The sequence below is a fragment of the Podarcis bocagei genome (genome assembly GCF_964188305.1).
Source record: "Podarcis bocagei genome assembly, chromosome: 3".
NCBI lineage: Eukaryota > Metazoa > Chordata > Lepidosauria > Squamata > Lacertidae > Podarcis > Podarcis bocagei.
The window spans coordinates 107,051,287-107,078,866 of record NC_138127.1 but is presented as its reverse complement, the minus strand read 5'-3'; the positions used below and the strand labels follow the sequence as shown (position 1 = coordinate 107,078,866).

General features: G+C 47.9%; 1 protein-coding gene across 2 annotated transcripts in view; it reads left to right on the top strand.

Annotated features, from left to right (window-relative positions):
• LOC308584083 (uncharacterized protein C8orf74) overlaps positions 1–22,516 on the top strand; it is a 47,261-nt gene extending 24,745 nt beyond the window's left edge. For both annotated transcript variants that reach the window (XM_081188777.1, XM_081188778.1), the window contains exons 3-4: positions 17,869–18,269; positions 21,569–22,516. In XM_081188777.1, coding sequence (XP_081044903.1) covers positions 17,869–18,269; positions 21,569–21,934 — 767 coding nt within the window. In that variant the 3' untranslated portion in view covers positions 21,935–22,516. The remainder of the gene's footprint in view (positions 1–17,868; positions 18,270–21,568) is intronic.
• The last annotated feature ends 5,064 nt before the right edge of the window (positions 22,517–27,580 follow it).

Sequence of the window (27,580 nt, the reverse complement as noted above, 5' to 3'; positions counted from 1 at the left end):
TTACACATTTGGCTCAGGGGTAAATTAGATGTGTAACATTCCCCTGATGGCTCCCCGCCCGTTCTGAACACAAGCCAAAGCCAGTCTCGAGAAAAAAGACAGGAGGAACAGGAGTCTTAATCCTTTCGCCACTGGTTAGAATTCTTGTTCCCTTGCCATTCTGGGCTCAGCCACTTGTTCCATGTATAGAAAGCATGGGTCTGGGCAGTTTCCCCCTTAGAATTGCTCCTTTCCCAGGGAAAACCCGCCGAATCAGAGCAAACGTCCACGCGGAGAAAACCGTTTGCTCCAACTGACCGCTATAGAGTGGTTTTCCCCAGGGGAAGGCAGCAGGATGAAATGAAAGATATTTAAGCTGTGAAAAGGCTTAATATGGAATCTAAATGGCCGAGATATTCGGAAATTTTGGAACAAGAAGGGGACAGGTTGAAATTGCAGAGTTATGAGAAACTTAAAGATAAGGTGCGGGATTGGTTACATTACTTTCAAATAAGAGAGGCCTATAACGTGGACAGGAAAAACGGTTTCCAGGTGGAAAAATCAAAGGTGGAAACAGAATTGTTAGAACCCAAAGTTAAGATATTGTCGAGAATGTATGATTTGCTGTTGAAATGGAACACGGAGGAGGAAACAGTAAAATCAGCTATGATAAAATGGGCACAAGACATTGGTCATAATATTATGTTTGCTGACTGGGAACGGTTGTGGACCACCGGTATGAAATTTACGGCATGTAATGCCTTAAGAGAAAATATTATGAAAATGATCTATAGGTGGTACATGACACCAGTCAAGCTTGCAAAAATCTATCATTTGCCTGATAACAAATGTTGGAAATGTAAAGAAACTGAAGGAACATTCTTTCACCTTTGGTGGACGTGCCCAAGGATTAAGGCGTTCTGGGAAATGATCTATAATGAAATGAAAAAAGTATTTAAGTATACTTTTCTGAAGAAACCAGAGCCCTTTCTCCTGGGCATAGTCGGCCAATTGGTGCCAAAGAAGGATAGAACTTTTTTCATGTACGCCACAGCAGCAGCAAGAATACTTATTGCAAAGCATTGGAAGACGCAAGATTTACCCACCCTGGAAGAATGGCAGATGCAAGTGATAGACTATATGGAACTGGCAGAGATGACCGGCAGAATCCGAGATCAAGGAGAGGAGCAGATGGAAGAGGATTGGAAGAAGTTTAAAGCTTACCTACAAAAATGTTGTAAAATTTATGAATGTTGAAGGCTCTGAAAATGAAATGAAGGGGTTCTAGCGACTAAGATAAATAAGATTATAAAGGGATGGATAAAGGTCTAAAAGGAATATTAAACGATCTTGCTGAATTAACTTTTAAAGTAGAATACAAGAAGGGAAGGCGGGTGGAAGCAAAGAGAATAAGGTTTTGAAAGTTATTAATAACAAAAGAGTGTTCTTTTTTATGCTAAACTTTTTCTTTGTATCTTTCTTCTTTTTTTCTGTTTTTTTGTTGGAATTTTTGATGTTTGTTGTTTGTTTTTTCTCACTTTTGTTGTTCTTTGTGGATGTTAACTTTTTGGAAAATTTTAATAAAATATTATTATAAAAAAAAGAAATGAAAGATATTTAAGCATAGGTAGGCAAACTAAGGCCCAGGGGCCGGATCCGGCCCAATCGCCTTCTAAATCATACGGGACCGCCTCTCCTGGTATGCCCTGCAGAGGACCTTAAGGTCCACAAATGACAACACTTTGGAGGTCCCGAGCCTCAAGGTGGTTATATTGGTTTCAAATAGGGCCAGGGTCTTTTCAGCACTGGCCCCGACTTGGTGGAACGCTCTGTCACAAGAGACTAGGGTCCTGCGGGACTTGACATCTTTCCGCAGGGCCTGCAAGACAGAGCTGTTCCGCCTGGCCTTTGATTTGGACTCGGTCTGACCCTTATGTTTCCCTCCCCTTATGGTCTTGATTTATCAGCTATTTTAAAATGAGGCTGCATTTTAAATTGCATTTTAACCTGTATTTTAAATTGGTTTTTTCCCCTCCCTCTTTTTTCCCCTATTATTTTTTTACTGTGATTTTACTTTATTGGTGTTAGCCGCCCTGAGCCTGGCTTTGGCTGGGGAGGGCGGGGTATAAATAATAATAATTATTATTATTATTATCATTATTATTATTAAATCTGGCCCACAGATGGTCCGGGAATCAGCGTGTTTTTACATGAGTAGAATGTGTCCTTTTATTTAAAATGCATCTCTGGGTTATTTGTGGGGCATAGGAATTCGTTCATCCCCCCCCCCCGAGGTCTGCCCCCCCCACAAGGTCTGAGGGACAGTGGACCAGCCCCCTGCTGAAAAAGTTTGCTGACCCCTGTATTTAAGTACCCATCTCTCATCTTCCACCTCCATCACAGAAGCTGCGCTGCTTGTGAACATTCCACTACTGACACCTTCCTCCTCCGAAAGGATATTGTAGAGTCGGATAAGGTTTGGGAAAGGGCGAAAGATCTGGGGCAGATAAAAGAAAGTCCTTCTTCATGCAGTTGAACTGTGGAACTCACTGCCACAGGAGGCAGCGATGGCCACCATCTTGGATGGCTTTTAAAAAAAGAGAAAGGACTGGACAAATTCATGGAGGAGGAGAGGGCTGTGAGGTAGGTGAGGCTGAGAGGCAGCAAATGGACTGAGGTCAAACCAAGTGAGCTTCATGGCCGAGTGGGGATTTGAACCCAGGTCTCGCAGGTCCTTGACCCACACTCTAACCACTACACCTCCGGGCCTATTTTCCAGGCACAGTCCCGGATTTACAGAAGCCATCCCGGTTTCTGATCTGATCCCAGAATGTCCTGCTTTCCCTTGTTGTTGTTTAGTCGTGTCCAACTCTTCGTGACCCCATGGACCAGAGCACGCCAGGCACTCCTGTCTTCCACTGCCTCCCGCAGTTTGGTCAAACTCATGCTGGTAGCTTCAAGAACACTGTCCAACCATCTTGTCCTCTGTCGTCCCCTTCTCCTTGTGCCCTCCATCTTTCCCAACATCAGGGTCTTTTCCAGGGAGTCTTCTCTTCTCCTGAGGTGGCCAAAGTCTTGGAGCTTCAGCTTCAGGATCTGTCCTTCCAGTGAGCACTCAGGGCTGATTTCCTTCAGAATGGAGAGGTTTGATCTTCTTGCAGGCCATGGGACTCTCAAGAGTCTCCTCCAGCACCAGAATTCAAAAGCATCCATTCTTTGGCGACCAGCCTTCTTTATGGTCCAGCTCTCACTTCCATACATCACTACTGGGAAAACTATACGGACCTTTGTTGGCAAGGTGATGTCTCTGCTTTTTAAGATGCTGTGCTATTTTCATCAAAGAAATGTCGGAGGGTATAGCCCCGCACTGGCTCTGAATACCGAATGCTCATTGGTGGAAACAACGGGCTGTTGTGCTCGGATCCTGCACATGTCCCACGGGCATCTGGTTGCCCATGATGAGAAGAGGATGCTGGACCAAGATGGACCATTGGCCTGATCCTGCAAGACTCTTTTTATGCTCTTAAGCAGCCAAAACAAACCAGCCATAAGTCACGTTTCTTTCCAACAGAAGACCATTGCCCTTCACTTCAAGGCGTTTTGCCTTTGACTCTTGTCAAGAGAATATTTCCGGTCCTTCTCTCTCTTTGGAAATGTGGAGGTTTGGGGTATCTTAGAACAGACAGACAGCAATTGCCTGAGGAAGGGGGGGGGGGTCGGTAGAGGAGTCTGCCAGCCGCAAGAGCAACAGCCAGGCCTCTTTAACTCCCAGCCAAATCCCCATTAACAGGATCTTGTCTCTTAAGCTGGGAAATGTGAAGGCTTGTTTGTTTGCCTTGATCTGCAGAGTTTGAGGATGACACTCTTGCAAACAGAGAGTGTGCAGGGTAAAGGTGACCCAAAGGACATCTCCCCACCTCCCCCGAGCATTGCAAAAGTGCGTTCGCAGGCCTAAATGTCCCTAGCAACAGATTGGGAAGGAATCTGGCTTGGCTTTGCCACTGCCATGCCCACCTCAAAACCGCGTTGCAGTTCTTGATTTTAAGGCGCTCCCCAAGAGAGAGGTGAAAGGACACCTGAATGGTTAAGTCCAGTCTAAGGCGACTATGGGGTTGCAGTGCTCATCTCGCTTTCAGGCTGAGGGAGCTGGCGTTTGTCTGCAGACAGCATTCCGGGTCATGTGTCCAACAGGAAACCACATTCCACAGATCCCCAGAGAGAGGCAGCTAGCACCCTCAAATGCACCCAAATTCCCTTCTTTTTCTTTGAGGAGAAAGCCCAGCCCCTTGCCCTTCCTCCTCTTCCTCCTCCTCCTCCTTCTTCTTCCTTATTTGGCGATCCCTCGTAGCCAAGTAAGATTGTCTTCCATGAACACGGTTTTAACAATGAGTCCATAAGTGACTGTGGAGGCCAATTCTGGATCCACACGTCCTTCCACAGTGGGGACATTGGTTTACAGGCAGGAGTTGATTAGGGTGTGGATTTGCCAAGCGTGCCTTCCTCCTAGCACGTTTCTCCCTTGCATCCTGAGTTTGAGTGTCTTCAAAGCCCAGGTCACCTTTTGTAAAGGCTGTTCTCCAACTGGAGCAGACCAGTGTTTCTCAGTTGTCAGTGGTTATGCTTTTGGAAGACACCTGTGCGTGAATTTGTTTTATGTGTGCAGATCAGTGCACGCTGACCAACGCACAATCTTCACAGGAGGGCTCTATTCTGATGGCATGAAGCGGTCGCGATAAACCTCTAGATTCCTATCTGCTGCAGGCTTCGTCCGCCTTCACAGCTGTTGTAACATATCGCTTGTTATCACCTGCCTGTTCTGCCATTGAGGACTTCTTGGATCATTCTTTGTCTAGCTCCTTCCCTTTGACCTTACCACCTTGGGTGACCCTGCTGGGAGTAGGAGATTCCCGACGGCTTCACTCACAAGGGTCAAAGGAACATGCAAGCCCACTCACCATGACAAGGTGATGATCCATCACACGGAAGAAAAGGATCCTTTTCTCACTAGGGGTCTGTGGGAATCCAACAAGACAGACCTTCCAAGTGTCCCTATTTTCGAGGGGCAGTCCTGGATTTACAGAAGCCGTCCCAGTCTCTGATTTGATCCCAGAATCAAATCTGATCCCGTTTTCCCTTAGGACGTCCCTATTTTCAGTGGCGAAACATGGGAGGTGAAATATACTCAGTGTGGATTTCATGCTCTTTATTCAGTTCATAGTAGTGAAGAATGGAAGTTCCCCCGAAATGTCTGCTTTATATACATTATTTACACAATGGGCCCCACGTGATTGGCTAATTCTGGGATTTTCCTGTAGGCCAATCAGGTTGCGGATTCACTTCTACCTGGAGTTGGATTGGGTGGCTCCTGCGGACCAATCAGACTGCTGCATTCTGAATCCTGTTCAACTCAGTAAATAACAGGAGGGTATGGAAATTATCTGACTCCCGAAACATCTGAAAGCTGCCCGGTGTAGGAAAGGTTTTTTTTTTAATCTATAATGATTTATTATGTTTTTATATATGTTGTAAACCACCCAGGGTCGCTGGGACAACCCAATCAGGTGGGCATGTAATAATAATAATAATAATAATAATAATAATAATAATAATAATAATAATAATAATAGAAGAAGAATAGGACACCCCTGTTTTCATCGGAGAGCTGTTCGACAGTGGAATTTGCTGCCAAAGAAGTCTCCTTCTTTGCAGGTCTTTAAGCAGAGGCTTGACAACCATATGTCAGGAGTGCTCTGATGGGGTTTCCTGCTTGGCAGGGGGTTGGACTCGATGGCCCTTGTGGTCTCTTCCAACTCTATGATTCTATTCTATGATTCTATGAAATGCGGGCGGATTCAAACCCAAGAGTCCTCTCGCCTCATGTGGTTTCCAGGAAGTGGCATTGAGAAACAGGATTTGGAGCCCGTGTGATACATAGTGGTGTAGGGTGTTTAGAGTGTGGGTCAAGGGCCTGGGAGACCTGGGTTCAAATCCCCACTCCCTCTTGGCCTAACCTACCTCGCAGGGTTGTTGTTTTGGGGATTAAAATGAGGAGGTGGGAGCCGAGCCTTGAACCCCGAGCTCCTTGGAGGAAGAGGGGCAATATAAATGCAACAAATAAGCAAACAAACATTGCCTCCACTCCCAGCTAGCTTGCCCCTTCCTCCTCGCTAGGATCGCGGGTGAGTCACCCACCGTCGTTCTAGGGCCGTGATCCCTCGCTTTCCCAATGAAGGGTGTGCCCCACATCCTTGCCACAGACTATGAAAGATCATCTGCAGCCACAAGCACAGAGGAAGATCGCTGTGGTTGGAGAAGGTTAAAGTTGGGGGCGGATCTGTTGTGAAACTAATGAAGTTTAAGCTTCAGGGGCCCTCATCCCAGAGGCGCCCCCAGAAGTGACTTGATAATAATAATAAATAAAATTATAGTTATATCCCGCCCTCCCCAGCCGAAGCCGGGCTCAGAGCAGCTAACGACAGTAAAAGCGACACAGTTTACGTAAAATCACAATCAATTAATAGAAATCAATTCATTCTAAAACCAATTCAGAATCAAATTAATGGCAACCGTTGGGCTAGAGTTCTATGAGGATTACCAAAGGAGGGGGTCAGACTGTGCCTTGGCCAAATGTCTTGCATGTTCAGTGGTACCTCTGGATGCGAACGGGATCCATTCCAGAGCCCCGTTTGCATCCTGGGTAGAATGTAACACGCGTCTGCGCAGGTTGCATTTTGCTGCTTCCGCGCATGCGCGTGACGTCATTTTGAGCGCCTGCGCCTGCGCCTGCGCGAGCGGCAAAACCCGAATGCAACGCGTTCCATTACTTCCAGGTCGCCGTGGAGCGTAACTTGAAAACGCTCAACCTGAAGCATATTCAACCCGAGGTATGACTGTATATAACATTTCCCTAATTTTCACCCCCTTGAAGTAGCTGGGTGTTTAGCCGGGGTAAGAGGAGTCTGAGAGGAGATAGGAGAGCCACTTTCAAATATCTAAAGGGCCGTCACAAGGAAGAGGGGGCATGCTTGTTTCCCCCTGCTTAGGAGGGTAGGACTCAAACCAGTGGCTTCAAGTTACAAAAAAGGGGATTCCAAATTAAACATTCAGGAAAAAACTTTCTGAGAGTAAGAGCTGTTCAGCAGTGGAACAGACTCCCACTAGAGATCTTATCTGAAGAAGTGTGCATGCACACGAAAGCTCATACCAAGAACTAACTTAGTTGGTCTTTAAGGTGCTACTGGAAGGAATTTTTTTTTATTTCCACTAGAGATGGTAGACTCTCCTTCCTTGGAGGTTTTTAAGCAGAGGTTGGCTGGCCATTTGTCAAGGATGCTGTAGTTGATATTCCTGCCTTGCAGGGGGTTGGACTAGATGACCGTTGGGTCCCTTCCAACTCTTAAGATCCTATGATTCCCCAATAACTCAGAAACTGTAAGGCCAAGGGTTTCTTTTATTCACATCAGTGATTTTGACATATGAGGTAATCTGGTACAGCAATTTTAATCAAAACCTGAGGTGTAGTAGTTACCGGTACTTCCGGGTTTGCAGTGTTTGGGTTCCAAGTTGTTTCAGTACCAAGGCGTTTGAGAACCAAGGTTGTTTCAGTACCAAGGCGTTTGAGAACCAAGGTACTGAGCAATCAGAGGAGGGACTTTGAGGATGATCTGAACTTACAGCAAGCACTCAGGAGAGGGGTTCCCAACCCCTGATGCCGGTTCACTGCCTGACAGGGATGGCAACTAGAAAAAAATATTGCGGAGCCAGGTAACCCTCATGCCACATAATTGATCACATGGCACGGCACACACACACACACACACACACCCCATTTGAATGGCAATACCCATCAACTTTGGGGGCCCCCAACCCCCTCAAAAGTTTTATTGGGGGGCCTGGGGACCCCTTGGCCCCTAGGAGTTGACTCCTAGGTGTCTCTGTGCGGCTCTCATTTTCAGCCTCTGCCGGGTATTTCCGCCCCCTCCCCAGCTTTCCAAAGGAGCCCACAAACAGCGTGCTGCTTCCTCGACTCGCCCCGGTGGGAATCGTGAGTGGCGGCTCTCAAAGGGAGGGCTTTGTTCAAGCGGGAACCAGGCCAATTTCTGGAGGAAAGACCTGTGATGTCCTCATAGGTGGGATGCCTCCGAGGTGCTGAAGGGGAACGACAAGAGGCGTCTTGTCGGTGAGAGATCAGTTGGGGCGGGAGAACCCGCCCGTTTCCGTTTCTCGTCTTAGCAACCTTCAGCTTGGTTTTCTTCACGTTTCCACGCCGGTTTGTGATTCTCTCTTCAATCCTTTCTGAAAGTCCTCTCAGCATTCTGGTGCAAATTTCGCCTGCTGTTTGATTCTTTGTGTTTGGAGACGTGTGGTTGTCCAAGGGTTCTGGGCTGAAGAATTGATGCTTTTGAATTCTGGTGCTGGAGGAGATTCTTGCGAGTCTCATGGACATCCTTTTTTTCCCAGTGAATTTTTTTTTAAGGGAAAAACAAATGCAGATCGTGCTTGCTTTTATATTTTAAAAAGAAAATGATAGTTGGCTGTATTTATTTATCTACTTATTTATTATCTAAGAAAAGCATTTATTTGTCTATTATTTATTATCTAAGAAAAGCAATGACAAACCTAGACAGCATCTTTAAAAGCAGAGACATCACCTTGCCAACAAAGGCCCGTATAGTTAAAGCTATAGCTTTCCCAGTAGTGATGTATGGAAGTGAGAGCTGGACCATAAAGAAGGCTGATTGCTGAAGAATTGATGCTTTTGAATTATGGTGTTGGAGGAGACTCTTGAGAGTCCCATGGACTGCAAGAAGATCCAGCCGATCCATTCTGAAGGAAATCAGCCCTGAGTGTTCACTGGAAGGACAGATCCTGAAGCTGAGGCTCTAATCCTTTGGCCACCTCATGAGAAGACTCCCTGGAAAAGACCCTGATGGTGGGACAGTGTTCTCGAAGCTATGAACATGAGTCTGACCAAACTGTGGGAGGCAGTGGAAGACAAGAGGGCCTGGTGTGCTCTGGTCCAGGGGGTGACAAAGAGTTGGGCACGACTAAACAACAACAACAATTGTTTCACCATAGAAGCGCAGAGTTGGAAGGGACCCTCAGGGTCATCTAGTCCAACCCCCTGCAATGCAGGAATCTTTCACCCAACATGGGACTCGAACCCACAACCCTGAGGTTAAGAGGCTAATAATTTATTTATACCCCACCCTCCCCGGTTCAAAAACTGGGCTCAGGGCGGCTAACAACAAATTTAAAACACTTTAAAACACTTAATTATTAAAGCAGCATAAAATACAGTTTAAAAACATGAATAACAATAAAAATCAATTAGAAAATCCCCAGGGCTAGCTGGCTGAATTGATCCTACTTGGGCCAGCGAGGAGGCCAGGGGAGAATTAGCTGTGGGGTCTCAGAGCGGGTGATCTTCATAAAAGAGGAGGGGGAGGGAAGAGAAGGGAAGTAAAAGATCAGGATGAATTCAAATTAAAGGCCAGGCGGAATAGCTCTGTTTCACAGGCCCGACGGAAGGAGGTTAAATTCTTGCTGTATCTGTAAGGTCCCTGGAGTCCCTGTTGGGTAAAAAAAGGCAGGGGATAGATAGATGACCGATACATAGGTAGATAGATAGATTTGGTACCCGCATGTCTCGGGAGACAATGGAGTGAGCCTCCGGGGATGAAGTCAATTGCTGCATCTGCAGCACCAAAGTGACCTTACACAAGCCTGCGCAGTGTGTCTGGAGGTCCTGGGCTGCTCAGACAACAAGACTCCCCTCTTGGCCTCACGGATGCCGTCCAAAGGAAAGCAGAACAACACATTGGGAACCAGATGGGCTGCAGGAGTTGCTGGAAGGAGGCGTACAAGGCAGAGGTGGAGCTAGCTCATGGGCGTGGGCTGGCGGCGGGAAGCTTCCCAGGGGTGTGTGGCAGTGGCGGCGCATGTCCCAGAGGGGTGCACCGGTGGCGGGACGCATCCCATGGGCGTGTGCCGGCACGTGTCCCAGGGGTGCGGTGGCGATGTCACCCCCTTCAGGGATGACACACGGGGCGGACCACCCCCCACCGCACCCTCCTTTCTCCACCAGTGGTGCAAGGCACCACCCAACCTCCTTAGGAGCTCCACTCCTGAGATATCTTTTTGTATCTTGCATTTCCCCAAGACCAGGACTCAAGGTGGCTCACACAAATTAAAACAACACAGCTTTTTCTGTTGTGAACTGCCCCAGGATCTTCGGATGAAGGGGGGTATGCGAATGTAATAAAATTATTTATAAGGTTAAAAAAAAGAAAGGTAAAGGACTCCTGGACACTTGTGTCCATTTCGCCCAACGTCCGCTGCAATCCCGGAAGTAACCGGTGGGTTTGCTGCTGGTCGCGCATGCGCAGGAGCGGCAATCGCCGCCCGTGCCTACACACAATGGCACCTCTCCCAGCGACCTGTTTTGACCTCCAGCGGACCTCCAGGTGGATTATGGTCGTAGGTAGAGGTTCCACTAAATAGGTAAAGGTAAAGGCAAGACCCCTGGGCGGTTAAGTCCAGTTAAAGGCGACTATGGGGTTGTGGCGCTCATCTTGCTTTCAGGCCAAGGGAGCTGGCGTTTGTCCACAGACAGCTTTCTGGGTCATGTGGCCAGCAGGACTAAACCGCTTCTGGTGCAACGGGACACTGTGACGGAAACCAGACTGCTCGGAAACACCATTTACCTTCCTGCCGCAGCGGTTCCTATTAATCTACTTGCACCAGTATGCTTTCGAACTGTTAGGTTGGCAGGAGCTGGGACAAAGCAACGGGAGCTCACCCCGTCGCGGGGATTCGAACCTCCGACCTTCCAATCAACAAGCCCAAGAGGCTCAGTGGTTTAGACCATGGTGCCACCCATGTCCCTCATAATTTATATAATACTAATAATCAGGGAAGCGGACATTTCAGCCTCCCAAAATATTCTGCAGCTGACCTTAAGGTCACTGAACTAAGGATCTACAAAGTCACATTGCAGCATAAAGTCATTGGATGTGCAGCAGAGCAAGAGGTTCCCTTGCGTATTGAATCAGCATAATCGATTTTAATCACACTTTATGCCTTAATTGGTTTACCGATGCCAAGATGTCTGCGTTATCAACAACTGTTTTTTAATGGCTCTTATTATAAGGTAATTATCACCACCTATAATTTTCTGCCTTTCATTTCCTTCTGAACCCACCGTGTACAATTGCACACACCCCATAACTGTGTGTGTTTGTGTGTGTAATTCAGGATAACAACCCATGAATCTGATGAAGTAGGCATAAACCCCATGAAAGTGCCATAATAAATTTGCTAGCCTTTCAGGTGTCACAAGACACTTTGCTGTTTCGTCCTGAAACTTGTTATTCCAAGTAATACTACAGCTATTGGGGACGCCGGCGATGTTGCAAAGAATCAGTTTTAAAGTAATCTAATCATTCTGTTCCCTGAAGCAAAACTTCTCAAAAAGCACGCAGCCTTGGTAACCAGAGCAATATTCCAAACTTCTGAGCCAGCCTAAAATTGGTGAAGCTGCGGTATTTTACATTTAGTGGAATCTGTGCTCCAATGTTATTCTTTTTTCGTGATTGTGGACAAAATAAGCTTTAGGTTAGGCATCTAAAACGAGCAGAGGTTCATTTGCCTGCTCTTTCCTGTTGAGCGAAATGATTGGTGCTACCAGTGCATCAAAAAATTAAGGACAGGGGACAAGCAGCTGCGAAAATGACCGTCTCATTGTTTGCCTTGAGACCATTTCTCAAACTCTTGATTTGTTTCGAGCCTTGCGGGCAGAAGGCAGCCGCCTTCTTCTCTCTGCAGCCAATATAATCCCAAATCCATATTTATTGGGATCGTTACAGCTCCACCTTATTGACTCAACGTCGCTCTCTAAACAATAGCCGAAAGGAACAAGGATCTCTCATCGCCACCCACCCTGAGACAAGAGCCTTTAAATATAAAATGGGAGAGATAATAAATGATGTCAGCTGTAGTATCCCATTAGATAAATATTGCTCAGTATTAATTGCTATGTTGTTCAAATACTGGCTCCCAGGTGTCTGCTGTCCTCTTGAGACACCTCGAGTTCTTCTGCAGAGATGGAAATATTTGGGAGTAATGCGGGCAGGGGGTAGGAGTTCAAGATTCTTCCTGCCAGTCCCACTCCCAGCCAGGGATGGAGATGGGTCATCTGACACACCAGACCCCATGGTCTTCTGCACAAGCATAAAGTTTTGCCTGCATTGCAGGCGGTTGAATTTAATGGCCCTTTGGGTCCCTTCTGACTGTACAGGTCTATGATTCCATTTACTGTATGCTTGTGAAACGGGGACCATAAACGCCATCTCCAACTCCTCAAAAGATTCCATCAACGGTGTCTCCGAAAAATTGTACACATCGCTTGGGAAGACAGGCGAACTAATGCCAGTGTACTGGAAGGATCAAAGATCACCAGTGTCAAAGCAATGATTCTTCAACATCAACTGAGTTGGACTGGTCATGTTGGGCGGGTGCCTGATGATCGTCTTCCAAAGCAACCACTCTATTCTGAACTTAAAAAATGGAAAGCGTAATGCTGGTGGTCAACAAAAGAGGTTTAAAGACTCTCTCAAGGCAAATCTAAAAAAAATGTAGTATAAACACTGACAACTGGGAAACACTGGCCTGCGAGCGCTCCAGTGGGAGAACAGCCTTTGCCAAAGGTGTCACGGGCTTTGAAGATGCTCGAACTCAGGATGAAATGGAGAAATGTGCTAGGAGGAAGGCACGCTTGGCAAACCCTCACCAGGATCAACTTTCACCCAGAAACCTATGTCCCCACTGTGGAAGGACGTGTGGATCCAGAATTGGCCTCCACAGTCACTTATGGGCTCAGTGTTAAAACCGTCCCTGCTCCTGCCAACCTAGCAGTTCGAAAGCACGTCAAAGTGCAAGTAGATAAATAGGTACCCCTCCGGCGAGAAGGTAAACGACGTTTCCGTGCGCTGCTCTGGTTCGCCAGAAGCGGCTTAGTCATGCTGGCCACATGACCCGGAAGCTGTATGCCGGCTCCCTTGGCCAATAAAGCGAGATGAGCACCGCAACCCCAGAGTCGGTCACGACTGGACCTAATGGTCAGGGGTCTCTTTACTTTTACCTTTATGGAAGACAATCTTACTCAGCTCTGAGGGATTGCCGAAGAAGAAGAAGAAGAAGAAGAAGAAGAAGAAGAAGAAGAAGAAGAGGAAGAAGAAGAAGAAGAAGAAGAAGAAGAAGAAGAAGAAGAAGAAGAAGATGATGATTCCATGTAAACTAATGCAAAGACTGCCAGAACATAGACACCAGAAATTGGGCTATGCCCGTCCAGATTGGAGTGTAGCTGGGCCACCAGCTGAAGCTGATGGAAGGCTCTTTGCCCTACCAAAGTCATCTGAGCTTTTTTGTGGATCCAGAAATAGCCACAAGCTATGTCCCTGCTCTTTCAGAGAGAGTGTAACCCCATCTGGAGCAGGCCACACCCTACCCATCCTGTCTAGGGAGCCACCCACTAATAGTGCTTCACTCTTGCCTGGATTGAGCATAAATGTTTCTTGGCTCTCGTCCAGGCCATTGCTGAGGCCAGATGTCAGTCTAGCACCCCCCCCCCCGGCCACACCTGCAGGTGTCAAGGAGAAGCAGAGCTGAGGATCATCAAGGTGTTGCTGGCAACGCGCTTCGAGACTCCAGGTGGCCCCACTCAGCAGTTTCATGCGGATGTTGAACAGCAGGAGGGGGGGGGTTAAAATGGAACCCTGTGGAACCCCACACCGGAGACTCCATTGGGCGGAAAAACACTCCCTAAGCACCGCCCTCTGGAGACGGCCATCCATATAGGATTGGGACCACTCACCCCTAATTCAGGGAAGCCGTTCCGGGAAAATAACATGTTCAATGGTATTGACAGCCGCTGAGTGACCGAGCAGGATTTCAAGGGACACTTGTTGTTGTTTAGTCATTTAGTCGTGTCCGACTCTTCATGACCCCATGGACCAGAGCACACCAGGCACTCCTGTCTTCCACTGCCTCCCGCAGTTTCGTCAAACTCATGTTGGTCGCTTCGAGAACACTGTCCAGCCATCTCGTCCTCTGTTGTCCCCTTCTCCTTGTGCCCTCCATCTTTCCCAACATCAGGGTCATTTCCAGGGAGTCTTCTCTTCTTATGGGGTGGCCAAAGGATTGGATCCTCAGCTTCAGGATCTGTCCTTCCAGTGAGCACTCAGGGCTGATTTCATTCAGAATGGATAGGTTTGATCTTCTTGCAGTCCATGGGACTCTCAAGAGTCTCCTCCAGCATATTTCTCCCTGCAAAGGTCATCACACAGGGTGACCAAAGGCATTTCCATGTCAAAGCCCAAACCCCAGTTGAAATGGGTCTGGAAGAGTGGTTTCCTCCAAGAGAGCCTGGATCTGACCCACAACCCCACACTCAGGGTCCATGCCCAAGAAGGGAACGTGAGCAACTGGCCGGTAATTAATTGTATTTTCTGAATCCAGCGAGCATTTTTTAAGGAATGCTTTTATCATTGCCTCCCCCCCCGATCCCTTTTTAATTTTTTTCTTCAGTGCAAAATTACAACAGAAATTACAAACATTGAATCCAAAATAAAGCAATACAAACAAACAAAACAAAACAAAACAAAACACTAGAAAAAAACATACAGACAACAACAACAACAAAAAACACCTCTACAAATAAATCCATATCATCATTCTGATCGTTACGTATGTATACACATATTGATTTCCTTCCTTTGTTCTAAGAACTCGAAATTTTTACTCTTTCTAAATTGTTGTGTCTAATGTAGATTAAAGGTAAAGGGACCCCTGACCATTAGGTCCAGTCGTGGCCGACTCTGGGGTTGCGGCGCTCATCTCGCTTTATTGCCCGAGGGAGCCAGCGTCATGTGGCCAGCATGACTAAGCCGCTTCTGGCGAACCAGAGCAGCGCACGGAAACACTGTTTACCTCTCCACCAGAGCGGTACCTATTTATCTACTTGCACTTTGACGTGCTTTTGAACTGCTAGGTTGGCAGGAGCTGGGACCGAGCAACAGGAGCTCACCCTGTCGCGGGGATTCGAACTGCCGACCTTCTGATCGGCAAGTCCTAGGCTTTGTAGTTTAACCCACAGCACCACCCTAGTCCACAATGTAGATTACCTCTGTCTTTATACTTTTTTGCACCATTTTTCTCTTTCTTTAATCCTGCAAGGCTTCATTCGTTACATGATATACTTACTCCAGAACAATGTTTTTCATATACTCTTTAGCACATCCCCAGTCTTTTAATAATTTTGGGTCCGATTGTCCCCTTTATGAATGCTGTGAGTCTTGCCAGATGTATATATTCACAAATTTGTATTTGCCATTCTTTCATTGATGGAATTTTTCTCCCTTTCCAATTTTTATGAGCATCCTGGCAGCTGTTTTCACGTAGATATGATTGCCTCTTTTAGGCAGGTGAAGGACCCCCCAAACGTTCTCAAGGAGGCAACCCATTCAGATGGGCAGGGTATAAATAAATCTGTTGTCAGCAAAAATGTATAGGACAAGTACAAGGTTTTTTGTGTGTGGCTTTTTCTGTTTTTTTGACTGTGACTTGTTGTTCATTTTATGGGACTGACTTGTGACTGTGGCTTGTGACTTCGTTTCTGTGACTTGTTTTTGTGACTGTGTGGAACCCATTTCAGCTACTGATTGATTGATTGATTGTGTGACTGCAGAAATGGATAAAAGCCCCCCATCCAAACAATGACTATGGATCAATGGCTTCTTTAGATAGTAAAATTCATGTTAAATTGCTGTTTTAAGGGGTTGTTTTTAAAAGTCTGGAACAGATTAATCCATTCTGCATTACTTTCTATGGGAAAGGACGCCTTGGTTTTAGAATGCTTGGGTTTTGGAACGGACTTCCGGAACAGATTAAGTTTGAGAAGCAAGGTACCACTGTACTCTGTCATTATTTTTATTATTAATTTCTTGAGTTTATATACCGCCCTATACCCAGAGGTCTCAGGGCAGTTCACAGACAAGATCACAATATATATAATCAGAATAAAAACAACAACCCAATAACATCCCCCACTCCCCCAAAAGAGCCACATTTTAAAAGGGTATAGGATGTCAATCAGGTCCACCAAAGGCCTGGTTAAAAAGGAACGTTTTTAAGGTGTATAATGAAGGCGCCAGGCGAACTTCCCTGGGGAGAGCATTCCACAGACAGGGAGCTACTACAGAGAAGGCCCTGCTCTCATGTTGCCACCCTCCAGATCTCTAGAGGAGGAGGCACACGAAGGAGGGACTCAGAAGATGATCGCAGGGTCTGGGTAGGTTCATATGGAAAGAGGCAGTCCTTGAGGTATTGCGGTCCTGAGCTGTTTAAGGCTTTCTACGTCAAAACCAGCACTTTGAATTGGGCCCGGAAACTAATCAGTAGCCAGTGCAGTTGGACCAGGAGCGGTGTAATATGCTCAGAACATCTTGCTCCGGTGAGCAACCTGGCTGCTGAAATCTGCACTGGCTGAAGTGTTAAGTTGTGGATGTACATCTCAGACGACACAGCGATTCTTCAGGCAGCTCTTGTTTATTCACAGGCCAGAACAGAACTGAACTGAAGGGTTCAGCCAGCCTGCTTATATAGAGCTCTACTACAAAGCAACAGTAACAACTTTCCGTAACTATCCAATCACTGAACGTCACTTTCAATTCCTTATATGCAAGTATCCCCCTGCTGGCCCAGGGTGAAAACTTCAGTACATAACATGAAGTTTCCAAACCGTCTCCAGAGGCAGCTCTACGTATAACGCATTGTCATGATCCCCCTAAAAGGGTGTCATCGCATCCTCTCTCTCCCCCTGCATTTCCTCCTGCCCCTTTCCCCACACACTTTTTCTTGTGGGTGCCTCTCTGGCACCCAATTCCGATTGTGAGCTGCTTGGGGCTGTGACCTCAGACCCCTTAACACAGTTACACACAGTGATTTTTAAAAAATAGAATAATATAAGCAAAACATCAAATCGTCGTCTTTGCAGCCCGAGAAACCAGCCCGAGAGGCGCAGGTAAGCTGCTCTAAGCTCCCCACAAAGGAATTAAAAACCACAATGTTATTTATTAAATCCGTAATCTGGATACTGTCGGTTTATTTGATTCCATTCAAGGATCCCGTCCTGTGAAATATCTCAAGGCGACGTCACAGAAAACACACACGTAAAAAGCGATTAAAAACAACTCTATAAGTGAAGAGAGTTTAAAACGGTTCCCTGTAATGCACGTGTAGTATATGACTGTTTTAAAAGGCTTTTAGATTTATATTACACAAAATGAACCACATAAAGAGACAAAGGGAAGTCAATGACATTTTAAGGTTGTTGAAATATACTCAGAGTCGAGAGTGGATTTCATCGTCTTTATTCAGCTCATAGTAGTGAGGAGGAATTAAGTTCCCCCAGAATGTCTGCTTTGTATACATTATTTACACAATGGGCCCCACGTGATTGGCTAATTCTGGGATTCACCTGTAAGCCAATCAGGTTGTGGATATACTTCCACCTGGAGCTGGATTGGGTGGCTCCTGTGGACCAATCGGACTGCTGCATTCTGAATCCTATTGTTCTAGGACCAATCAGACTGCTGCATTCTGAATCCTATTGTTCTAGCACCAATCAGACGGCTGCCTTTTGGATCCTATTCAACTCAGTACATAACGGTTGTTTAAATGAATATTCTAAAATGTAAAAAGAAAATTTAATAAAAATTAGGGGGCGATTAAATGGGGGTGGGGAGGAACCATGCACACTGCCTTGAGCCCCTTAGGGGAGAAAAAGTGGGGTATAAATGCAAAAAAAGAGTTTCTTCCCTTCTGCGCCAGGTCTGCCCGTCTCACAAGCCATCAAACTCCTGCAGGAAAAGCTCGCTGCCTTCCGGGTGACTCTTCCGGACTTCCACCTGCGTGCCGTCTGCGATTACTTCCACAACACCTTCATCAAACATTACGGGCTGCACCAGTTCGTCCTGGCTCAGGAGAGGGACCGCTGCCAGACCTTTGCCAGCCTGGAGGTCTACGCGCCCCCCAAGCCCCTGCCGCTGAGGCGGGGGATGGAAATCAGGGCCTGGAAGTACCACCAGCAGCTGGCCGCAGTCTCTGAGGCGGAGGAGGAAAAGCAGGCCGAAATGGTGCGGATCAGGGAAACCTTGTGCAAAGAGAGGGAGAACATGCTGGAGGAGGTCTACAGGAGCGTCCGGACGCAAACAGCGACCCTGGAGAAAGAGGTGAGCGTGCACCACTTTGGTGAGACAGTCTGTGGGCAGGTAGGGTCTCATCCTGCGTACCAGATGGAGCTGGTAAATAGCTGCCCTGGACACAGAATTAACCTGTGCCCCCATGGACAGCTGTGAGTCCAGAATGACTCCCAGGCTGCGCACCTGGTCCTTCAGGGGCACAGTTACCCCATTCAGGACCAGGGAGTCATCCACATCTGCCCCCCATCCCCCAAAAGCAGTACTTCTGTCTTGTCAGGATTCAACCTCAATCTGTTAGCCACTATCCATCCTCCAATAGTTTAATACAAAACTACGAAAGCAGGTCGAAATTCACACCGTCTTTCTAAGCATCTGAGTAGGCTTGTCTAAACAGGAACGCCTTCAGGAGACACCAAAAGGAATATGGTGAAGGCGCTTGCTTGAGATCAATAGGCTGGGAGTTCCAAAGTGCACCAAATGACCGAGAGCCAGCAAATGAGGGCCAGGGTATTGGGTGGCACCTTTAGTAGTGTCAATTCCGCGGATCAAAGCGGTTGAGGGAGCACCTGTTGGGATAAGGTGATCTTGTGCACAAAGTCGCCACCAGCTGTTAAGGTCTTTCTATGCTAATAGTAAAGGGATGGCGCTGTGGTCTAAACCACAGAGCCTAGGACTTGCAGATCAGAAGGTCAGCGGTTCGAATCCCCATGACGGGGTAAGCTCCTGTTGCTCAGTCCCTGCTCCTGCCAACCTAGCAGTTCGAAAGCACGTCAAAGTGCAAGTAGATAAATAGGTACTGCTCTGGTGGGAAGGTAAAGGGACCCCTGACCATTAGGTCCAGTCATGACTGACTCTGGGGTTGCGGCACTCATCTCGCTTTACTGGCCGAGGGAGCCGGCGTACAGCTTCCGGGTCATGTGGCCAGCATGACTAAGCCGCTTCTGGTGAACCAGAGCAGTGCACGGAAACGCCGTTTACCTTCCCGCTGGAGCGGTACCTATTTATCTACTTGCACTTTGACATGCTTTCGAACTGCTAGCTTGGCAGGAGCTGGGACCGAGCAACGGGAGCTCACACCGTCGCGGGGGTTCGAACCGCCGACCTTCTTATCAGCAAGTCCTAGGCTCTGTGGTTTAACCCAGAGTGCCACCCCTTTATGCTAATAGTAACATCTGGAACTTGACACTTCAGTCCCTGGCAACTGGGGTTCAGGAGCTCACTGCCTCTAGCAGTAGGGGTTAGTGGCCGTTGGCACCCTGATTCAAATCTCCAGCATCTCCCTGTTTTCCCCTTGCCTTGTTGCACCCCCCTAGGTAATCCCACCGGCCCCCAGGGTGTGGTTCTGCCCACTTTGGGATCTAGCACATCGATCCCAGTTTTCACCACAGGTTCCACTCGCTGCAAAACTACGGCCTTTGGGTCTCCCGGTTCCGGCAGCCTGTTGACAGCACCTCAGAGTTACATCTGTGGCTGCCTCGTCCAAAACTTCCCCCCCAGCCCTGATCTGCATAATCAAGCTGCGACGCGTCTTATCGCCCTCGAGATGGAAAATCTCCTCCTTGCCGAGACTTGCTTCCCTGCCTGGGAGCGCACTGTTTGAGGAAACCAAATGAAACTCTGACGTGTTTTTACTATTACTGCCAGCCCATCTACGGAGTGGAATTAATTGGCAATTAATGCTTACACGTGTGCTCCTCAACGCGCTGCCAGCAACGGCCGCGGGTGAGTTCAGAGAATGTCACCTTTTGAACTCGAGCCGAGACGTCTATCCTGGAGCGCTCAGTGGGTTGTTCAGCATACCACCCTGTGCGCAAACGGGGGGGGGGGGACCCCAGCACCCATCCTTCCCGGTTCCTCGGATTGGGTCCCGCTGCCGTGGACGTCCTCAAGATCCGATGGCTCTCCTCCAACCTCGATCAGCTCCTGGGAGCTTGGCGAGAGGCCAGTCCTCACAGCTGCCTGACGGCTTCTGCTGACAAGTATCACAAACGTTGCCTCCCTGACCCACATTGGCCCCCACACTCTCTCCCCGGCCCCTCCCCGGCCTGCTTGCCAGTTCCCAAGCCCCACCCTGGCTTCTCGGAACGCGCAAGGTCAAAACCTTTGCAGAGCTAGTCGCTGAGAAGCGGCAGGCCTTGCAAATATCGGGGGCAAACATGGCGGCTGGCGGCGGCCATGTTTGTTTACGATGCATGTGTTTTACAAGCAGGTGTGGGAATCTAATTTTAACAGCGAAAAGGGGGGGCATACCCTCCAAGTGTCCCGATTTTCCAGGGAAAGTCCCAGAATCACAGAAGCCGTCCTAGTTTCTGAATTGATCTGGAAATGTCCCATTTTTCCTTTTTCCACATCTTGGAGAACACGTTAAGATGGAGATGGTTGCCAAGTTTCTGCAACATGCAATGAGAATTTGCGAATGCTATACCACAGCGTTTTAATTGTTAGGTGCCGATTTTGCCGGGTGATTTTATTGTACTGAAGCTTTCAGAATTTTGTGGTACCTCGGGTTAAGAACTTAATTCGTTCTGGAGGTCCGTTCTCAACCTGAAACTGTTCTTAACCTGAAGCACCACTTTAGCTAATGGGGTCTCCCGCTGCCACCACCACGCGATTTCTGTTCTCATCCTGAAGCAAAGTTCTTAACCTGAGGTACTATTTCTGGGTTAGCGGAGTCTGTACCCTGAAGCGTTTCTAACCTGAAGCATTGAGAGCTTATGGCTTATGTGTGTGGTACAGAAGCTGCACTGCCCAGGACAGGATGGGGTTGTGTAGGGTTGTTAAGGCAGCAGAGAGCATTGTTGGCTGCCCACTCTCCACCTTAGAGCAGATTTATACCACAAGGTGCCATAGGAAGGCACTGGACATAGTAAAAGATCCATCGCATCCTGGTCACTGTCTCTTCGAGCTCTTGCCATCGGGACGGAGATACAGGTCGATGAAGACAAGAACGAGTCGTCTTAAGAACAGCTTCTTTTCCAGAGCGATCTCGGCCCTGAATGGGAAGCCCGGACTTTGAAAGTCATCGAATCTCCCTTGCTGTATTATATTGTATTGTTTAATTAGTGTTTTTATGGAGCAGTCAAGTAATTTCGTTGTCCCCGAAGATATTCTTATTCTTCTTATTCTTATCTGTAACCTGAAGCGTCTGTAACCCGAGGTACCACTGTATATGCCAATAACGATTTGAGGTTGAGTTTGACATGCTCAACAACCTCAAACGACCTTGCTGTGCTAGGTAACCATTTTGGAAGCCCAGGCAGCAAGCCCAAGGTTCATTCTAAGTCTAGCAGCAACGTCAGTAGCCACAATGCCCTGTGTTTGTTTTCCAGACTCTGATGTCTCTTGTCCGAGAAGCGATTAAGGCCCAGGTCCAGAGTTTGCACGATGTCATCCAGAATGAGATCCAGGCCACCTTTGAAATCCTTCAGCTCCGGCTCCAGAAGAAGGCCTTGTTGCTCAACCCGCCTGCCCCTTACCCGCCACCCTACAGCCCTGATGGGAGGAAGGCCAGCAAGCAGAAGAAGCTGAAGGAGTTAATATTGGAGGCTCAGATTAAGGAGAAGGAGAAGGAGGAGAGGGAGAAGGAGAAGGAGAGGGAGAAGGAGAGGGAGAAGGAGAAGAAGGCGGAGAAGAAGGCGCAGAAGGCGGCGCAGAAGGCTGCGAAAGACGAGAAGTCAAAGAAGAAAAAGAAGTGAGGGCAGCATGGAGGTTCTCCCAGGCATGCCCTGACATTCTCAGTCCCATGCCTGTGTTCTCTTTTCCATGTCTTCTTCGTCCTCTGGCCTTGAGGAGGATTCTCAGGGCCACAGTAAATCTGTGCCTGGGGCTTCCCCACTTCAGACTGCAGGTGGGACCTCACTTTCCTTCAAACATATCCCATAGAAAACTTGCGCGTCAGGGGGGAAGTGCTGTGGCCTTGCCTTCCTCTCTGACACGCTGGTTTTCCATGGAGATAATTTTCTCTCCCTCGTTCACGCGAACCCCTCCAACTTGCGGCCTTCAGCTGTCTCGTCCAGACACGGGTTAACTCCCTCACTGAGAACAAAGCCGAAGTCTCTTTGTTCACAGGGCTGGAGATTTACAAAGAAAACCAAACAGATGTGTGCAACGTTCACCAAAACATCAGAGGTTTTCGTTCCATCTTTCTCAACAAAAATTCTTCCTGCCAGGCGTATGGAAGGATGAAGAGACTGTTTCGGGTGCTGCAAAGGGTTCACCGTGAGCTCCCTCTGTCTTTACTGTTCCAAATAAACTAAAACATTTAATATTTCTTTCAACTCAAGCTGGCGTGTGGGGTTTTTTTTGGGGGGGCATTGTTTTAAATAGCTCTCTGAGTTCCCCCTGGCAGGCAATCCTGAAAACAGTCTGCTTAAGCCGGCGTAGCCCTGTTTGCTAGTTCACAGTCTTTGGTCCCGATCCAGCTTCTGGCTGCACACAGAGCATGGCTGGGTATTTGTCAAAATGTGACACATCCCATCCAAAGGGATAGACCACATCTGTGGGTGATAATGGGCACAGAATCCCAATTGCACACATACTGACCACAGACCCTCCAAGCGTCCCTATTACATAAGCCACCCCGGTTTCTGATTTAATCCCAGAATGTCCTCCTTTTCCTTCAGACGTCCCTGATTTCGTCAGAGAAATGTTGGAAGGTATGGAATGGGACGTCCCTATTTTCATTGGAGAAATGTTGGAGGGTATGGAATAGGACGTCCCTATTTTCATTGGAGAAATGTTGGAGGGTATGGAATAGGACGTCCCTATTTTCATTGGAGAAATGTTGGAGGGTATGGAATAGGACGTCCCTATTTTCACTGGAGAAATGTTGGAGGGTATGGAATAGGACGTCCCTATTTTCACTGGATAAATGTTGGAGGGTATGGAATAGGACGTCCCTATTTTCACTGGAGAAATGTTGGAGGGTATGGAATAGGACGTCCCTATTTTCACTGGAGAAATGTTGGAGGGTATGGAATAGGACCTCCCTATTTTCACTGGAGAAATGTTGGAGGGTATGGAATAGGACGTCCCTATTTTCATCGGAGAAATGTTGGAGGGTATGGAATGGGACGTCCCTATTTTCATCGGAGAAATATTGGAGGGGGTGTAATCAATGTAAACTGGATCAGTCTGGTTATTTCAATGCATTGTTATTACCCAGTCCTCAGCATTCAGGGAGAATGTTTGGAAATCTAAGTAAGCGAGTTGGCACACTATGTTGCAGTAGGGATTAAGTGTCACACACACACACATACACACACACACTATTTAAAAGCACGTAAAACAAATCCAGATATTTTAAGCGAACCCAGTGGCATTTAACCTCTCATTCCGCTCAGGTCTTCCTCTTTAGGAACCTCTCGCTTCTGCCCTTTCGTAAACAAATCAAACAGGAAGGTAAGTCAGCCTTGGGGACCCCACCCTTCCCAAACACCCCATCCATTGCTTTCGACTTCTGAGCCATCGTCTTGAGAGTCTTGCTCTCGCCTTCCATGGGGTTTCAAGGGAAGATCAGACACTGCTTGAATCCTGAATCCAAGCAGATTGGGCAATTCCCTTCCTGAGACCACGGCAAGATGACTAATGTCCTTGAAATATACTCGGAATCCTGTAGTGATTTCATGCTCTTTGTTGCAGCATGTAAAACAGTGACTGAATTGCCCCCCAAACCTCAGACTTTTATATACATTATTTACACAATGAGTCCCATCTGATTGGTTGATTCTGCTTCCGTCCTGGAGCCTGATTGGTCTTTTCCTGCAGGCCAATCCGTTGTCGCATTCTACGATCCTACCAGCCTAATAGGCTGATTAACTTCCTCCTGGAGCCTGATTGGTCTTTTCCTGCAAGCCAATCCGTTGTCGCATTCTAGGATCCTACTTGCCTATTGTTCTAGGATCCAAGGTTAGGAAATAACACCCCCACTCTCCCCATAGCTCATAGGGAGGGACGTGATCACCGAGACAAGGTCCCCAAGACCCAGAACTTACAGGAAATAAGAGGGAAAGGTCTGTGGTTGGGGTGGGGTGGAGAAAGGAACTAATACGATGGAAATATCTAAGATGAAAGAAGCAGCAGTTGAATGGAGATATGTTCATGTAATCATAGAATCTTAAGAGTTGGAAGGGACCCAGGGGTCATCTAGTCCAACCCACTGCAAGGCAGGGATCTCAGCTAAAGCATCCCTGACAGATGGCCACCCAACCTCTGCTTAAAAACCTCCAAGGAAGGAGAATTCACAACCTCCCAAGGGAGTCCGTTCCACTGTCAAACAGCTCTTGCTGTCAGAAAGTTTCTGCGTATGTTCAGTCGGAATCTCCCTACTTGTAACTTGGAGCCACGGGTTCGAGTCCAACCCTACAGAGCAGGAGAAAACAAGCTTGCACTATCTTCCATGTGACAGCCCTTGAGGAATTTGAAGATGGCTATCCTATCTCCCTTGAGTCTTCTCTTTTCCAGGCTGTGAACGTTTCTGTGTTCAAACAGCGGTGCTGCAGTTAATGAAGGTAATTGAGGAGCAAGCTCTGTGATTTAGCCAGCCTTGTTAATTACGGCATGAAGAACTTCCAGGAAGAGACATTATTCCCCAGGGAATTGGCCCTTAGACTTCAGGGTGTGATATGACATGATAGCCATCTTCAAAGATGGGCTGTCCCGTGGAAGATCCTGTCGTTTCTGCTGCTTCGGAGGGTAATAATAAAAATAAATTTTATTTATACCCCGCCCTCCCCAGCCAAGACCGGGCTCAGGGCGGCTAACACCAGGTATAAAAACAATTGATTGAAATAAAACTTAAAAACAAGATTAAAATGCAACATTAAAATGCAGCCTTGTTTCAGCAGAAACTCAAAAACTTTTGGGGGGATGAAAACGTCAAGTCTTCACCAAGGCCAACTATCCAGACTGGTCCTACGTGGGCCAGAAAAAAGCCAGGGAAGTCCCCAAATAGGGGTTCCATCACAGAAGGAGAAAGGAAAGAGGGGGAGGGGAACGGGTTGATTCCAAGCCAAAGGCCAGGCAGAACAACTCCGTCTTACAGGCCCTGCGGAAAGAAATCAGATCCTGCAGGGCCCTGGTCTCATGAGACAGAGCGTTCCACCAGGCTGGAGCCAGTGTTGAAAAGGCCCTGGCTCTGGTTGAGGCTAATCTGACTTCCTTAGGGCCCGGGACCTCTAGGGTGTTGATGAGGTTACTCTCCCTCTGACGGAGCGGGTTCGGAGCTTGGGGGTGTTCCTGGCTCTTTTGCTGTCGCTCGAGACTCAGGTGGCCTCAGTGGCCCAGAGTGCCTTCCATCAGCTTCGGCTGGTGGCCAGGCTACGCCCCTGTTTGGACAGGGACTGCCTAACTACTGTTGTCAAGCTTCAAGGTTAGATTACTGCAATGCATTATACATGGGGCTGCCTTGAAGACAGTTCAGGAACTTCGGCTGGGGCAGAATTCAGCAACCAGGATGCTCACCAAGGCAAGATGGTCTGAGCATATTACACTGATCCTGGTCCGACTGCACTGGCTACCAGTTGGTCTCCAGGCCCAATTCAAAGTGCTGGTTTTGACCTATAAAGCCTTAAATGGCTCAGGACTGCAATACCTCAAGGACCGCCTCTTCCCAGTCCCTGTGGTCATCCTCTGAGGTTCTTCTTCATGTGTCTCCTCAATGAGAGGGCTAGAGGGCAGCAACACGAGAACGGGGCCTTTTCTGCGGTGGCTCCCTATTTGTCGAATGCTCTCCCCAGAGAGGTTCACCTGGCACCTTCATTAAACATCCTTAAAGTAAAGGTAAAGGGACCCCTGACCATTAGGTCCAGTCGCAGATGACCCTGGGGTTGCGGCGCTCATCTTGCTTTACTGGCCGAGGGAGCCGGCGTCCAGCTTCCGGGTCATGTGGCCAGCAGGACAAAGCCGCTTCTGGCAAACCAGAGCAGCGCACGGAAACACCATTTACCTTCCCACCAGAGCGGTACCTATTTATCTACTTGCACTTCATGCTTTCAAACTGTTAGGTTGGCAGGAGCTGGGACTGAGCAGGGGGAGCTCACCCCATTGCGGGGATTTGAACCGCTGACCTTCTGATCGGCAAGTCCTAGGCTCTGTGGTTTAACCCACAGCACCACCCGCATCCCGCCACAACCCTATAGTCGCCTTTAACTGGACTTAACTGTCCAGGGGTCCTTTACCTTTACCTATTTACAGTGGAACCTCTACCTGCAACCATAATCCGTTCCGGAGGTCTGTCCGGAGGTCGAAACGGGTCGCTGGGAGAGGTGCTGTTGTGGGCAGGCACTGGCGGCAACCACTGCTCCTGTGCATGCGCATGCGCAAACGGCGATCGCCACTCCTACGCATGCGCGGCCAGTGGCAAAACTGCTGGTTACTTCTGGGTTTGCTGTGGACACTGTGCGAAATGGGCACAAGTGGAGGCGGACGTAAGGAGAGGTCTGACTGTATTTATTACCCGCCCTTCACCATAAGCTCCCAAAGCAGGTTACAGCATTAAAAACAAAGTTAGAAACAATTTATAATCATGCAAATGAGGTGGATCTTAACAACGTTGCACCTCAAGCATCAAAAACCAGGACAGAGAGGAGAGCTTTCTCCAAAATCTGTGTAAGGACGTTGGTACAAAAATGTGTGTTATTGGGAGAGACACTCGTGCGAAAATGCTGATAAATTTTCACAGGGACTTTTTTTAAAAACCCAGTTTGTAAAGTAGTGCAGAATCTAAGATCGGGGGGAACCGAGAGAAATCCAAATGGAGCCATTTATTTCCCCGTGCCTTCAAGGCAGCCCCTCTACGTGTGTTCATGAGGAGGAAGAAAGAGAGAGAGAGAGAAAGAGGGGGCGGCTATTTTTCTTGAAGAATAAACAAGCCGTGATTTCTCCTCCTCAGCCCTTTGCTTAAACATGAAGGCAGCACCAGGGCTCATAACATCCGGCTCGAGGGGCCGGCTTCTGTTATCAGGCAGGAAACAGCTCTGGATACATCCGCTCCTTCGCCTCAGCAGCCCAAGCCACCTCCAGTGGCAAGATCTGGCAGGAAAAAGACGAGTGTCGTGCCTTGATTCCTTCTTCTTTTGCACAGCAGGAGCCTTGCCTCTGCAGCTCAGGGCAGGGAAAATATTTTGCCTTCCCTAACAGATTAAGGCAAGAGAAAGTTTTCTGACTTGGAAGAGCAGGAGGATCTGTACGGCTAATGTCTCGCCTAGTGGCCTTGTCCCAGAGGTGGCCGCAAACACAGCTTTGAGAGCCTTTGATAAAGATTGACCTCTTTCATGGAATTATAGGACCTTAAGGATGCGGGTGGCTCTGTGGGTTAAACCACAGAGCCTAGGGCTTGTTGA